This window comes from Trachymyrmex septentrionalis, unplaced genomic scaffold, assembly GCF_001594115.1.
Source record: "Trachymyrmex septentrionalis isolate Tsep2-gDNA-1 unplaced genomic scaffold, Tsep1.0 scaffold243, whole genome shotgun sequence".
In the NCBI taxonomy this organism is placed as follows: domain Eukaryota; kingdom Metazoa; phylum Arthropoda; class Insecta; order Hymenoptera; family Formicidae; genus Trachymyrmex; species Trachymyrmex septentrionalis.
This window is the reverse complement of record NW_017305401.1, coordinates 121,665-137,429: the sequence shown is the minus strand read 5'-3', so window position 1 is coordinate 137,429 and position 15,765 is coordinate 121,665. Positions and strand designations below refer to the sequence as shown.

Here is a 15,765-nt window from a genome sequence, read left to right as displayed (position 1 = left end):
ACGGTTATACCGGGTGTCCGATCTGTCTCGGCCGTAACTGAAAGAGAGAAACGGGATTGAACGAAACCGCTGTTTTCCGATTGTCCTACTCGATTCTTCGTATTTTTATTATACTTGCAGTTTAATTTTTGTTGTTGCAAGGTACAGCCGCTCTCTGACAAAAGTTCCGTAAAAAAAGCAATTATCCGAAACGGGGCTTCTTTATTCACAATTTCCAAACTAAAGAAGAAAAGAAGCTAAAACGGATTGGAAAGGATTGGAGAAAGGATTGCAACTCTTTGGAAAGTAACCCTTTGGCTATAAAAAAAAAATCTGTCTAGAGAAATTCTGCTGTTTCGAAGGTCACATATTTTATCTGCAACTGTACCTTCCATCACAGTTGCGCATAAAATATGTGACTCTTGTTGTAGACTTTTGTATAAGCAAACAGGCGAAATAAATTTCAAAATAGAGCCGCTTATTTTACAGATTTCACAGACTCGTTGCAAGTACTATTCGATGAATCATGACTTTTTTTTTTTTAATAATTATAATAAGATAATTTTTTTACATTGATATAATGCTTATGATGTATCGCTCAAAACAATAAAATTTTCGAAATGTATTTGAGTCTTTAATTCAAAAGTGATCCGTAAAATTTTAAACTTTTCATAATGCGAGAATAAGAAAATCAATATAGTATCACTTTGATTAATATTGACCAAATATTGTGACCGAATTTATGTATTTTTTCATAATTCATTCAATACGTGATGACTTTATTTTCTTGTTCTCCTTAGATAAGGATTTACAAGTTTATCTGTTGAGACATATAGTCTATATTTCTTCATAAATTTCTAAACTAAAAGAAAAGGAGATAAAAAAATAAGAATCGAGCGCGGTAAATATAAGCAAAGTAAATATAATTTTATTGAGTAAAAAACGTAAATTAAATAAAGTAAATAAATTAAGTAAAAAAAAAAAACGAATAAGCCTCGCATATACTTAATTGGCAGACACCGCTCTTATTTGCATTTTCCTTCTTTCCTATTTTGAATGTTAAGAATCCTATTAATATTTATATAGACACATTTATATTTCAGGATCGAACATCAACTCAGCCAACAGAAATTTAAGTCGAAACTTAAAAAAGCTTCAAGGCAGTTTTTCGACGCCAAACGTGTCTCGATTTTGCACCCTTCGTATTGTCTGGGAAGTAAAAGAAAATCTTTACTTTGACGTAAAATCAAAAATGATAATTTCTTATTACTAAATTTGTACTGACTGTTCGTTAAGAATTAAAGTAAAGTCGTTTTGATTTTTTGTTCACTTTCATGTGGCTTTCCTTGGGCGAGATGAAGGAAGTAGGACACCCCGTAGTTAACTGCAATCCAGAGCCGGTTCAAAGTTTCTACTGTAGGATCGAGTTGGCATCAGCAAGATAGCGTCCCTTCACGTATGCAGGATGCATGCACCCTTAGAGTGTACAGTCGGGTGCGTTAATGATGCACAGGATGCACGGGTTGTGGCGGTTTCCTTCAAGCGGCATGCACGAGAAGCGCGTCTTTACGTAATTGATCGCAATTCACGATTAACTGCGTGGAATTAATCACGCGATTTTACTGTCACGATTGCTCGCGTGAAACGAGAGCTCTCCATGAATGCATCATTAATACGTCCGATGACATCAGTTTTCTTCGTAATTGCGGAACAATAGCATGCTCGAACCGTCGTAATGCGTAGATACGCTCTGACGTTCACATTTTCGCTGCCCGAGAAACACACAAAAATCAATAAGAAATTAAAATGACTTTGTTTTGATTCTTAACGTCGATAAACAAAAATTTATCAGAAATCATCACTTGGACTTTTATGGCGTCAAAATAAAATTATTTTCACTTTTTCTTGACTGTTTATTATATTAACGTTAAGACGTTTTTGTTACATTCACACGAAAATAAAGAGTTTTCTGTGCATCCGAACAGCTCTGATGGACTTTTTTATATTTTTCACTAATAGATTCTTTCGAGCCTTATTTTATATATTTGTTTTTGTTTACTCTTATAGGTTTCTTGAGTGAAGGCACTTCAAGGTATGTCGTTATTATGGAATTTATTCGGAATAAATTCCCCTCCCCCTTCAATCGGAATTATTCAATTATTTCCTAGAATGTTTTCTAAGGAAACAACAGAATGATTCCGATCAGATAATACATTCCGAATAATTCCACGGGACAGTTGCTATCTGGATATTCAAATAAAATTTTGTTTATGCTGAGCAAATATGCATTACAGAACAACCTTTAAAAAGGAATTTGGAAAAATTTCTTTACCCCCCCCCCCACACACACACACGCACACACACACACACAGAATTGAGACATTGTATTGAGAACAAACGCTGAAAAGTTAAAGCATAAAGTAATGCCCATAGATAGACAGTTTTTATAACAGCTATTGCTATCCTTAAGCTATTGTTAAAATATTGTATTCAGAAAAATGTATATTTACAACTTTCGTATTTTTTTATGTATTTATATATCTTCTTTTTTGCACTCGTTTTTAGAAAATTGCGATATTCTATTTCTCTACAATTTCGTACGGTAATTTCGTCTTTCCGAAGATCGTTACCAAGTTTCTTCGCAAATTTAGGAAAGAACATTCCTCAAAAAGGAAAGGGATAAAAAAAAAAGGATAAGGGTGATCGTTCAAGAACCTTGCCATAAAATCAGAATACACGTCGACAAGATGACACATAATATTCGCACAATGAAAAAAATAAGCATAACGTATAGGCACGCCTGTTATACTCGTATTGTTGCGACCAAAGAGCGAAAACGTTTCTTTTCTGCAAGGAATTTCAGAAAAAAAAAAATCACGTGTATAAAAGGATACGAAATGAATAAATATGCGAGTCTGCAGTAAATATCTTTTTTCTCAAGTACGAAAAAAAAACATGATAAAAAAGGATTGAATATCACCTTGTTTAACACTCTATCTATAGTCTACCTCATAAATTCCGGAAAAACAGAGATTGTTCCCAGGATTAGATCGCAAATATTCGAAGAGGCATCATAAAAAAACTAAAGTACGAAATAAGAATTATAGCAGAATATACGAGAAAGACATTCTTTTTTTTTTTATATATTCATATGAATGTATTTTTTATTATTTATTGCTTTGTCCGAAATTTATGTCGCTTGTATATTAAGAAAATAATATAGATTTATAAATTTGACATCATAAATAAAGGAATTAAAAGGGCAAAAATAAAAGCTTACTATGTTAGAGATAATGACATTACATATTTTCCATGTGCCCTGAATTATACATACATACATATAAATAAATAAATATATATATATATATATAATACTGATCATTTTTATAGAGGCGTCATAAAAGAGTTCTTGCACATTGCGTTTAATATTCTTTGTATAAATATTTAACCCTTTCTCTGCACATAAATTTTTTTGTTAAATTGAAAATATACAGGTCTGCTATTTCAATGTCGAATCGATAATTTGTAGTGAAAGAAATAGTTGGTGGTAATGGAGGAGAGGAGAGTGGAATAATGGTACACATATGTACCATTAAGGTTTTTATTTGATACCTATATATATATATATCACAGGTAAGAAACAAACATAGTATGGGTGTATACGGACTGGGACGAAAGAATTAAAAACCTTTTCGAGATTTTAGCATGCTTTGTCCTAGATTAGGACAAAGACAGTTATCATAAATCTTAGACTTTCCGTGTTTTTACCCTTTTTTATACAACTCTTTTTTAACCCTTTTTTTAAAGGCATTTTTGCGAAACAAAGGTCCTGAGAAAGTTCTTGATTCAAAGGACAATGCCAAAAAACGAATGTTTCGCTTCCGAGAGAAATAAAATAAGTCTTTCCGAAAGAAGAGGGTATACCAAAATAATAAATTAAAAAAACTTCTGAAAAAAATTGCCGAATAGTATTAAACTGATTATACTGGTCAAGTCGCAGTATTTGAAAAATAAAGTTATGCAACAAATAACCAGGAACATAAAATTATTTTGCATAAAAAATAGTTTTCGAAGTTTTTTCAAAGTATATGGGAAATTAGTCTATCAAACAAATTGGTCCATTGTAAAAATTACGAAAAAATTACCTTATTCCAAAGTTATTCTTTCAGTAAACCTACAAGTATATTAAACATTTTATTTAGCGTTTCATAATATGCACTATAAAGTATAAAGGATAACAAATTTTTTTAAAAACATCTGCTTTAAAAACAATACATTTTAGATAAAAAAAGAAAATGTTTTAGCTACATGATTAATACTATTCTTTTCTTAAAAAATGTTACATTTTATACGGGAATACGTATACAATCATAATCTCCGTAAATAAATAACTCGGATAGTAAATAATATAAATTAAAAAATATATATATGTTGCAAACGGCTTACAATACAATTTATTTTACAAATATTTAATTCGCATACTACAACTCTTGCACATACACTTTTTACTTATATGTAATAGATTCTATCTAGTAGTAATATAATGTCATGAGTTTACGTGTGAAATAAATACTGGTCAACTTTTTATAAAAAGGATCGAAAATACTAGGAGCAAATTTCTTTAATCTATTGGCGGATCTGTTTGAACGGTTTTGCTTTCTACAGAACATTCTTTGTTTAAGGAACCGTATTTATTTGCAATATTTACTATTTCTCGGAGAGTAGCGTTCTCTTCTTTTAAAGAATGAAACGCCTCCTTCTCCTTCAATTCATTTTCTTCATCTAAGGCAGCAGCAGTTTTCATTACAGCTGCCATTTCATTAATTTTTTCCGCTTGACTGGTTATTATCTGTAAATTAACGAAATATACGTTATTAATAAAATACACATAAACGTTATATTTCTTATTTTTTATTTTTTTTTTAATTTTCTGTTAGATTAATAAGAAAATCTATTTTATTAAAAATAGTAAAAATTTTAGATAGAGAATTACAAAGCTTATTATTTAAGAACAAAAATCTTTTTACTTACATTAGCATATTTCGAATTATGCATCGATGAATAATCAGTTTTGTTCAGACGCAATAAAGAGGCAGTTTGTTGTCGATATTTGGACATTATGAGCTCAAGCGCATGCTGGTGATCTTCCAATGCATTTCTCAACTCTTTATTCTCTGCCTGTATTTCTCGCAAATGTTTATTTTCCCTTTGTATTCCGGCGATCAGTTGCAAGTGAGGTCTTTGCTTTGCTTCTGTATTTAAAATTTCTACTTCCTCTTGATACTGAAAATGTAAAAATAATTATAAATATATAGCAAAATACAATATATAAATAACAATATATAAAGACATATTGTAATATATGAATATTTATAAAATATATATTTAGTATCTACCTGTTTCATGTTATCAATTTGTCCACATACAGCCTCTACCTCGCTTATCAAAGTATCTGCAGTATTCTCATGGTCCGAAATTCGAATGACCAATTTCTTGGCATCCAATATAATCTGCTGAAACGTCAACGACATCTGTAAACAAATACAAATTCTATTTATATACAAAATAACAGTTATATTATATAATTATTAAATGTGTATCACTCAATTAACCACTAAAGACTATTAATTCTCAGGCACTAATAAGGGGAATAAAATTGTTATAGCAAACAGTACAATGCAAGTGCTTCTGCTTTTCGATTACGTATTAGGATTTTGGCCTTTAACATAAAAATAAACAAAATCATTGGTTTTCCAAGTTAATACTCAGCACGCTAGATGAAATCACAAATCCAAATGATCCCATCTTGATGCCTTTCACATTCTACCTGGTCGTCACATGTGTTCTCTTCTCCTTCGCGCTACTTCCTTTCGCCTGCATCAAACTTCTTCTCGAATGTGAGCAAAGAAGGGCCTGTTGGACGCGTCCTCAAGGGAGACCTCGAAGCGAGTCGTCGTCAACTTCCCGAATCATATGCGTGCTGGACGAGTACGGTACTCACCTTTCGGGATAACTGAGAAGGCGACTCGCCAGATTCAGGCGTTCAGCAGTGACTCGCGACTCCGTGGAGCATTCGGGGCGGATTGATCGCCGATGACGACGCCGAGGTTATGCGAGAACGTCGTCGTTCGTACCAAGACTCGACTCGCCTCTGAGGACCGTTCTGCGTGTCGTGCGGTGATTTGATCACTGTGATCCCGTCTCGTGCTCCTTGCGTATCATTCCACCTTCACGCGGTGGTGTGCATGTATACACGTCAGCTGTGTGACGCCATAAAGTTCTTGCACACAAAATATATGTGCGCGCGCACGTGTGTGTGTGATATGTGCCCATGGAACGCGAGGCGATCAACGATCCGAAAGGAAAATGGCCGCTCGCGATTTGACATTTACCGCGAACGAGAAAAGGAGCTTACGTCCTCTGCTCGATCTTTTTATAGAGCATTGATCTAACGATGTTTCTTTGATAATACACGATATGTAATACATAGCTTTGAGACGGTATGTAATACATCACGGTAAACGTTTACTTTAACCTTCTCTTGACAATTTTGATAAAAATACCTTCATTCAATGCACTCAGTGTATTTTTATCGAGATTAAAGGTTAAAGTGAAAGAGGGTTAAAGTAAAAATTAACCTACGTAGCGAGAATACAATAAAAAGGTAAGAGGTTTCCTCGCTAAAAAATAAAACCTATCTCGGCATCTCAAGCACACACGCGAGACTTTATCAGGGATTTAATCGTGGTGGTCTTCCAGGAGGAAAAGAGAAAAACAAAAACAGAGATGATAGGAGAGAAGAGGGGAGAAAAAGAGAGAGAGAAAGAGAGAGAGAGAGAGTCTTCACAACATTCTTTTTTTGCTTTTTTATTTTATATTTAAATATGGCGCCTCGTCCTGCGGCAATTACGGCTGATTTCAATTCGTCGACAGCCGCGAGTCGCGAATGCGTACGTCAACGAGGTTCAGTGAGGCTGCCAATCAATTTACGTTTCTCCGCGAAAGGAAGGCGCCGATTGGTCGCCGCGTCGCGAATCGCTACGTCCGCGCGAGTTTCCCATCTCGACGTCGAACGGTCGACAGCTCCTGCATCGAGGGATGAGCTCTTCTCGGTTCGAATGATTTATTCGTTTGTTCCACGTATGAAGAACTGCGAAATATTTGGCGACCGAGGCGTCGACAACGGGACCGAGTTACAGCCGTCGCCGAACGTAAGGAGAAAGATCCCGCGCGAACGCGCACGCACCTCGGAACGTCACTGACGTAATAATGTCCACGAGTGTTCTTTAGATACGCGATCTGCAGCGTTGAGCGCCCGAGTCTCCCCCAGTTTCAGTGCTCAACGACACGCGACGACGAGGGACGAAGGACGGCGCTGCGTGTGGCCAGTGACGTGAATGTAAATAAACGCTCGTAGATCGCGCGATCTCCGGTAAGCTGACAGCTGTATGATCTCGCGATATTCCCGTGGCCGAGGAGCGTTATTGAGATAAGAAATTACGTGATATATATATATATATATCTATATACACACACACACATCTATATATATATATCGACGCGATAACCGTTAGTCGCGCGCGCATACACATACGAACGCAATTCGCGTGCGCGCGCGTGCGGACGCTCGTACGGATCGAGGCTCGCGAGAAGGAGCGAGAGCGAGGGATTATCTTTTTCTTTTTTCCTCTAACGCAAGAGCGCGCGCGCACTCATACACGGTCCCGCGTGCGTTTCCTGGTGCGCGACCCAGTCGTGCTACCAGTCAAGCCCAGTGAAGCCAACCAAAGCCAGCCTGGGCGAGTTTGATCTCGTGTTTTGTTTCTCGCGCGTGCGAGCGTGCCGACAGTACAATGTTTCGAGCATCGCGCGCTTCGTGAGAGAATCCGAGTCTTTGCCATCTCCCTCATTCTTTACTGGACGCGGAGGCAAGAAGAGGAAGAAGTCGAAGCAGAGTAATAAAGGAAGCGAGCGGGAAACGAAAAACTTCCAACTCTCTCTCTCTCTCTCTCTCTCTCTCTAACTCCCTTATCCCGTGACAATCCGACGGGTCCACAAGCGTGAGAGATAGAAGCACAATCGGAGGACATCTTTTTCCTCGACTGCAACCCCCCCTCCCCTCCTCCCAGCCGCCTTGTGAATTGCGCGCGAACGGCATCGCAGGATGGCATCGTCCACGGTGGCTGTTTCGTCGGGAGCTACCTCGGTGCCGACGGTGACAAACGGCAGTAACGGCGGTGGCGGCAGCAGCGGTGGTGGCGGTGGTAGCAGCAGCAGTGACAGCAGTAGCAACGGTGGCATCGTCGTCACGGCTGGCACCGAGGAGATCGATGGCGGTGATATATTTGGTGAACGGAATAATGTCAACTCCGTCGGTGGCTACAACAACAGCGGAAACCCTGGCGATGCCCTGGAAGAGATAGCGTGTGGCAACGGAGAAGCCAATAATCAGGGCTGTGCCCTGTGTATGAGCAAGCTGTGCTCCCCCAGAGTACTCTCCTGTCTACACGTGTTCTGCGAGGCATGCCTGGACAAGCTACTCATGGACGAGGCTGGGGATTCCAAGGTGGGCTCTGTTATAAGCTGTCCTGTATGCCATCAAGAGACTTCCGTTAGTTCTAAGGGCGCCGCGTCGCTCACGTGTGACTATGTTCTCACTAATATATTGGATATGTCCGCTATCGAGAACATGGCAGTACTATGTACCTCCTGTAAGGCCAAAGAGAGCGCCGTGGCGCGTTGCTCGGATTGCGCCAATTTCCTGTGCCCAAATTGCAACACGGCGCATCAATTCATGCGCTGCTTCGAGCATCATAAAGTAGTTGCCTTTGAAGATTTGAAGCAATCCAACGAAGCTATCCCAATACACAAGCCAATCTTTTGCGAATGTCATCCTGCTGAGAATATGAAGTTTTACTGTCATACATGCCAGGTAAGTGAAAAATAGACAAGTCTTTTTATATTTAAGTATAAAGTAATATTATAATTGTCATCTGGCATTTAACGTGTACTAAGAAATCAAAGATTGATCTTACCATTGCAACATCTATAAATGCTCAAAGTAATATTATTAATGCATTGTAATTTAAATTACAAATATAATTTTTTACAATTTTTAAATGTATATAAAATTGTAAATAATATTTGATGCTCTTGATATATTGGCTTGAAGAATGTATATTTTCTTTCATGTATAAAAAGAGGAGTTAATGTCAGTTAACATTTATAAATGATTCATACATGTAATTATTTGTTGAAAGATAAATAAAGTAGTTATCATTTAAAAAAAAAAACAAAAAAATTTATATTGTAAAAAAATGTTTAAAATGTATTTTTTATGTATGAAAAAATATTTTTGTGCGTTTATATATTTTTGTGTATATACATATTGTACGCCTATTGTAATTATATTAGTCTTATTATGTTTTTAATGAAATTGTAATTAAGAAGTATTAAATTGTATGATATCAGGAACCTATTTGCAATGAGTGTTTGCTTGTGGAACACAAAGCACCAGAGCATCAATATGAACGACTGACAGATGCAGAACCACGACAAAAAGAAGAAATAATTAACCTGATGACTGAAAGCAAAGTAAAAATGACTGAATGCGATCAGGTTACAGTACAACTGGAAAATGCACTTAGTGAGCTGCAAGTACAACACGATCAAGCAAAAGATTTAATTATGGAAACTTTTCAAAGTTACAAGGCCATACTAGAGAAATGTAAAGACAATGCTTTAAGTGAACTTGAAAAATTGCATTCAAACAGAGAACTTGAAATTATGGATGCTTTTCATAGGTATATATATTTAATTATAGTTATTTTAATTGTATATCATTATTATTAAAAATTAGAGATTAAGATAAAAAATATTTATATTAAAAAGGATAAATAGAACAAAATTTTTAGCAATAATATTTGTCGAGAATAGACAAATTCTGTCCTGTTGATAGAGAAATCTTTCTTTCTATGAACATTCTGTTATATTTGAAATTTTGTTGCAGTGTTGAAAAGACTGCAGAAAAAATAGAAGACGCTTGTCGTTTTACTTCAAGATTGCTAGAACATGGCGATGCAGTAGAAATCTTAGCACTTCGACGTATTGTAGGAGTGCAATTGATGAACTTAATAAAAAATACACCAAAACATAATGTAACATTCTCTATTGAATTTCAAACCGACTATAATCAATTTGAGAAAACTGTAAAGGTAAATATGTGCATAATATAATACATTTTATTCAATTATAGATTCTTTTATCCAGTTATATATAACAACCATTGTGAAAAATTATTACAGGAAGTGTTTGGAAAATTTCACACTGAAAGTACACTAGAAGTGAAACCTCATCCTGAACCAATCTCAACAGTATCGGGTGTCTCTACAAATCAGCAAATAGTTCATACCACTTCAATGGGTTGTCCAAGTTCTATTAGCACAAGCTCTCCCATTTCACTTCCCACATCTATGCAATCCTCTTTTGAAGGTGAACCTTCATTCATTATTCCACCGACTTCAAGTCCTCAAAATATCCCACCTCCTCCACCACCTGTACCTCTTCCACCAGGTTCGGTTCCTATTCATGGATTCACTAGCATTCAAGAATATAATCTGCAACAGCTGGCCAGTTTAGCAGAAAAAGTAGAGATGGTAGGCGATACTGGTGTAGTTGGACCTAGCTCGAATCCTAGTCCAACTCCGTCCTTTACTTTGGCAGATTTATTTGCTGGAGATCTAAGTTCTACGAGCCATGCCATTAATAATCTACAAGCTCTTGCAAAATTAGGAAATACTCTTGGTAATCAAGGTAAGAAATATAACATTAAAGATTTATGAATTTGTTCTAGTAATACCAATGTCCTTCCCTCTCTTATTTCTTCCAGACCTGATCCCATACATTTCCCGATTTTCCCACAAATTCACAGGTACTTTAAGAACTATATTGAGAGATATTTTATATACAATTTAAAAAATGTGTATTATAGGTGCTACATAATGTTTTATTTTATTTTTACTGTTATTTTTACTGTTTCAATTATTTTTGTATGTTACACTTGCTATCATCAAAATTAGAAATTTCTTTTGCGTAACATAATTATGCTATTTCGTCTTAAATGACATTTTAAAATACGTCTTTAAAATATATTTCGACAGGAGGTAATGCAAACTCGGATTGAAGTATTGTATTCTTTGGAAGATCTTAACTTGACAAATAAATTAAACTGAATTAAGTTGCAAATTTGATTTTCAAGGGTCAAGTTTTTGATAGGATTCATAAGATACAGAATAACTTTTGAAAGATAAAATTAAAATCGGATTTAGCATTATCTCTATTTTATTTTAAAGTTTAATTTGAAAGAAAATAATTGTATAATAAATATAAATGCATATTATTTAGCCCTTGAAATATTGATATAGTGAAGAATTATTAGTATATACTAAAAGATTGACGAAACATGTATCATTATATTTCTGCTTACTGTATATTTATTGCTTTGCGACAGATCTTGGAAATACCACCATTAATGGTGGTGGTGGATTAGTATTGGGGCGTGGACCTTCACCAGCCATTGTAGATACCCCAAATTTGGGTCCTTTGGCTGCCAATAGTCTATTAAATGGAGGATTTCAATCATTGTCCTCTTCCACTTCGCCGATACTTTCACAGGGTGCTGGTAAGATAGATCTTGATTTTTGTATATATATGTTAATATTACTCAGAAAAAAAAAATCAAAATTTGCTTATCTTGTACATAATACAATACATTTTGCATAGTTATTATATCTTAACAAAAGATTTAAAAGGGAAAAGTTTTTCTCAATATTAGATATATTGTATATTATTTACTGTATATGTTTACCAATATTGATATTTTATTTTTAGATGACTTAATAGGTGATTCTATGCATAATATGCCTGTAGTAGGAAATACTGTTGCCAATCATGTAACCGGATCAGGAACAGGGAATTATCCTGCTCATCCAAGAACCCAGAATACAAAATTAACGCCTATGCATATCCGAAGCAAGTTTGGACAATTAGGTCCCAGTAAAGGGCAATTTAATTCGCCTCATGGATTTTGTCTAGGGACTGATGAGGATATTATCGTTGCAGACACAAATAATCATAGAATTCAGGTATATAATGATACATGTCAAAAATAAGTATTTTATAATTTAAAAAAATTATATATAAAGTATAAACGTAATATAAATTTTGTGGTTATGTTAATTTTAGATTTTTGATAAGACTGGTACCTTCAAATTTCAATTTGGTGTTCCTGGTAAAGAAGAGGGACAATTATGGTATCCTAGGAAAGTAGCCGTTATGAGAAATAATGGCAAATTTGTTGTATGCGATCGTGGAAATGAACGATCTCGAATGCAGATATTTACAAAGAATGGCCACTTTATAAAGAAGATCGCTATTCGTTACATCGATATCGTAGCTGGCCTAGCTGTTACCAGTCAAGGTCATATTGTGGCTGTTGACAGTGTGTCGCCAACTGTGTTCGTAATCAGTGATACAGGAGATCTTTTGAGGTGGTTTGATTGTAGTGACTATATGAGAGAACCAAGTGATATTGCTATCAGTGGTAAGCATACTTTATCATTCTTAATATTTACAATGAAATTATAATTAACGTAATTAATTATTACGCTCGCGTCAATAACTTGGACAAACTGCAATTTATAATATTAATCAAATTGTATATAAATTTTTAGGCAAAGAATATTTTGTTTGCGACTTTAAAGGACATTGTGTTGTGGTGTTCAACGAAGAGGGTAAATTCCTGCGTCGCATTGGCTGTGAGAATGTAACAAACTTCCCGAACGGGATTGATATTAGTGATGCAGGAGATGTATTAATTGGGGATTCACATGGTAATCGTTTCCATGTAGCTGTCTTCTCCAGAGCGGGCTCTTTAATATCAGAGTTTGAATGTCCATATGTGAAGGTAGAGTATTACATATTACAGTATCTTTTATATATTAATCTTAAATAACATATATTTTTTTACGTAATATAAATATAAAAGAAATATGAATTCTGGAAATGGATTACCATTTTCTAGTCACTTCTTTTAAAAATCGAAATGTGTACATGGGATGACGATTAGAATCCATCAATTCGATCCATCAATTGTCAATTTTTTATTTGATACATTAATTATATTACTTTAATTACCAGTAGTAATAAACTGTTGTACTGGTGGTTAGTCTAAAATCAAATTTAATTAATTTATCCTGGCTGAGATAATATTTTTCTCAATAAATTTCTTTCTTTCTAATTTAATTTAGGAGGGATTATTAGCGTTTCAGAATGATTGTGTTGAAACCGAATGTTATCGACTCGCAATTATATCTGGAATAAATAATGATTCAATAAAAGAATATATAATGTATTATTTGTAACATCTAAAATTTGACCGATCTTGGCTTTCTTTATCATATTTGATGTAAAATTTAAGTATTTAATATTTGTATTTTATAAAATATACATATTTTATTTTAGTAAAACAATTTTTACTAATATTTATAAATATAATGATAGTGAATTTAAAAATTAATGATAGTGCTTTTAAATGTTGTAATGTTATATTTTATAGGTGTCTCGATGTTGTGGATTGAAAATAACTTCGGAAGGGTATATTGTAACACTGGCCAAAAATAACCACCATGTCCTTGTATTAAACACTCTTTATATATTGTGAAGTGGCATCAGATGAGTAAGTATGTTATAACTTCCTTCTGCAAATGGAAACTTCTTTGGAAACTGCTCTCAACGAAAGATGGAAAAGGCATGCCCAAGGCATTACGTTCGAATATTGGGCCTATCAAAGCAATAGAAACAAGTGCAGCATGCAGCTTTAATAGTTGTAAAAATATAATGCGTCCCCGTTTTATGAAAGTAACAATGTTGAAAACAAAAAAAAAGCAGAAAGATAATGTACGTCTCCGACCAAACAGTATAATAGTAACTTAGCAATTTGCATTTTGGTAAACTGCCAAAGTAAATTAAATTAACTAAGTGGAACCAGTTATAAAGAGAGAAGCAGTTAGCTATATCAACCAATAAGCAACCAACCAACGAGTTGGATCGCTTGTAGTAGAGAAAGCAATTTATAATGGCCTTCCGTCAAAATTGGTTGTTGTACATCATTTTTGACATGTCAGTATTTTAAGTATGTTTATAAATCAAATTATTCTAGTCTCCGACGAGCACTTTCTATACACTGGTTTCGATTCGTGCTCGGAATAAGACGTTCTCGTCCTGATTTTTTATTAATCAAGGATGTTTGTCTTCTTAGTCCTAACTGATGCTTCAAGAGAGATGCATATAAATGCACAGATTACGTTTAAAAGTTTTCCTTTAAGAGCTTCTAAGTAACTAATAAACTCAGCAGGATAAATTTCACGATGAGAGGATCAAAATTTTTCGCTTAACAGAAAAAAGGAAAAAAAAGAACGTTGCATGCTGCGAGGTAGTTGGTAGTACTTCCTGCTCTTATCATATCGTATTTCTAAAGAAGAGAATGAAACAATACTCCTCATTGCAGCAGGCACGAAGCTTAATAAGAGCTATGTTCCTGATTTCTTTCTGCGCGTTTGAAAATGATAGTTGAGAACATAATATAAAAACAACGTTAATGTGCAAGGAATAGATTATGGTATGTTGAAAATCAAACATTTAATATCTTATATAAAAAGTGTCGTACAGAAAAGATACTTTGAGCGTATAAAAAAAAAAATGAAATAATTATTTACACTTACGAGACAAACGAGTAGATCCCATTTGTGCATTGTTAAAATTAGACGAGACACATAATGGTTACAATATTTACTCAGGATGCTTTATTATGGTCCATCATATGAATACGACGTATATGCGTGTGTGAATTATTGGTTCGTGGTGCTAGTGAATAATGTATCCATACCATGTAAATGTATTTGTTATAAAATTACAGAAATCGTTCCCGCGCATTTTTTACAATGCAAACAGGGGAACGATTTTGTGTAATATATTATATAAGATTCGTAAGTACATAATATATACCACCGGTATATCATATAGGGACGATACTTTATCTATGTAAAAAAAAAAAGGAAATAACGTACAGTTTGCTAAACAACCTCTATTTATGTATATATTAACATAATACATGAAAAAGAAAAAACCACATAAGACACATACATATATAGAAATACACATATTTTTTAGGGTTGTTTACATGATCAGCCTTAAGATTTGATTGAACTAAAATGCAATGTGTATACAACATATACATCGGATATTTGGCAGATTGCTACACTGTGTTACCTTACATTATCTACAATAACGTTTAATTATAAATACTATCTTGCCATACCAAATGCTAGGTAGCACATCCATATATACATATAATTATATATATATACATACATATATATATATATATATTTATACTTGACTAGCTTTATCAAATTCGTTTGCATACAGGAAATTATATCGATAATGTCTGGTTTCATTACTCGTGTGAAGCAAATGAAAAAAATTTAGACAAACGAGAAACAAAAAAGGGCAGTACTAGGAGGCTATTTTAAAGTTCGCGCATAACATCGGCATTTGTAGTAAATTGCACGAAGCCTACATACATACACCTAAGCTAATCAGTCGTACTCATCTCTCGTGTAACGTTAGAAGTTTTAATTTTATATATAAAAAGAAAAAAAGAAAAGAAAAACTAATTCTGAAATATTTAATAGTCATGGTTAGCAGAGTTATATAAATAATGCCTGT

The 15,765-nt window shown here is 34.4% G+C and overlaps 2 protein-coding genes across 5 annotated transcripts; one reads left to right on the top strand and one right to left on the bottom strand.

The window, feature by feature from the left end:
* Positions 1–4,416: 4,416 nt before the first annotated feature.
* LOC108748812 (FGFR1 oncogene partner 2 homolog) lies at positions 4,417–6,474 on the bottom strand. Its single transcript, XM_018487177.1, is given in 5 exon segments — positions 4,417–4,828; positions 5,011–5,262; positions 5,376–5,510; positions 5,865–5,924; positions 5,926–6,474. Coding segments are annotated over 5 exon segments (702 nt in total). The 5' UTR covers positions 5,953–6,474; the 3' UTR covers positions 4,417–4,600.
* Positions 6,475–6,956: 482 nt separating this feature from the next.
* On the top strand, positions 6,957–15,702 carry LOC108748822 (B-box type zinc finger protein ncl-1-like). Of its 4 annotated transcripts, none has more exons than XM_018487194.1 (11): positions 6,957–8,911; positions 9,451–9,782; positions 9,989–10,193; positions 10,284–10,470; positions 10,552–10,791; positions 10,868–10,909; positions 11,489–11,659; positions 11,869–12,122; positions 12,223–12,580; positions 12,711–12,943; positions 13,595–15,702. In XM_018487194.1, exons 1-11 carry the CDS (start codon positions 8,144–8,146, stop codon positions 13,697–13,699), a joined length of 2,895 nt encoding a protein of 964 aa, XP_018342696.1. In that variant the 5' UTR covers positions 6,957–8,143; the 3' UTR covers positions 13,700–15,702. The 4 variants fall into 4 exon arrangements, with proteins under 4 accessions (XP_018342696.1, XP_018342694.1, XP_018342693.1 ...); XM_018487192.1 differs by having other exon boundaries at positions 6,958–7,190; positions 7,270–8,911; positions 10,284–10,791; XM_018487191.1 differs by having other exon boundaries at positions 6,958–8,911; positions 10,284–10,791.
* The last annotated feature ends 63 nt before the right edge of the window (positions 15,703–15,765 follow it).

Bases quoted from the DNA above. Each gene is read 5' to 3' on its own strand.
- LOC108748822 (XM_018487192.1), top strand. From the start codon at position 8,144: ATGGCATCGTCCACGGTGGCTGTTTCGTCGGGAGCTACCTCGGTGCCG. The intron at 9,783-9,988 runs GTATATATATTT...ATTTTGTTGCAG, and splicing joins ATTATGGATGCTTTTCATAG to TGTTGAAAAGACTGCAGAAA. The intron at 10,910-11,488 runs GTACTTTAAGAA...GCTTTGCGACAG, and splicing joins ATTTTCCCACAAATTCACAG to ATCTTGGAAATACCACCATT.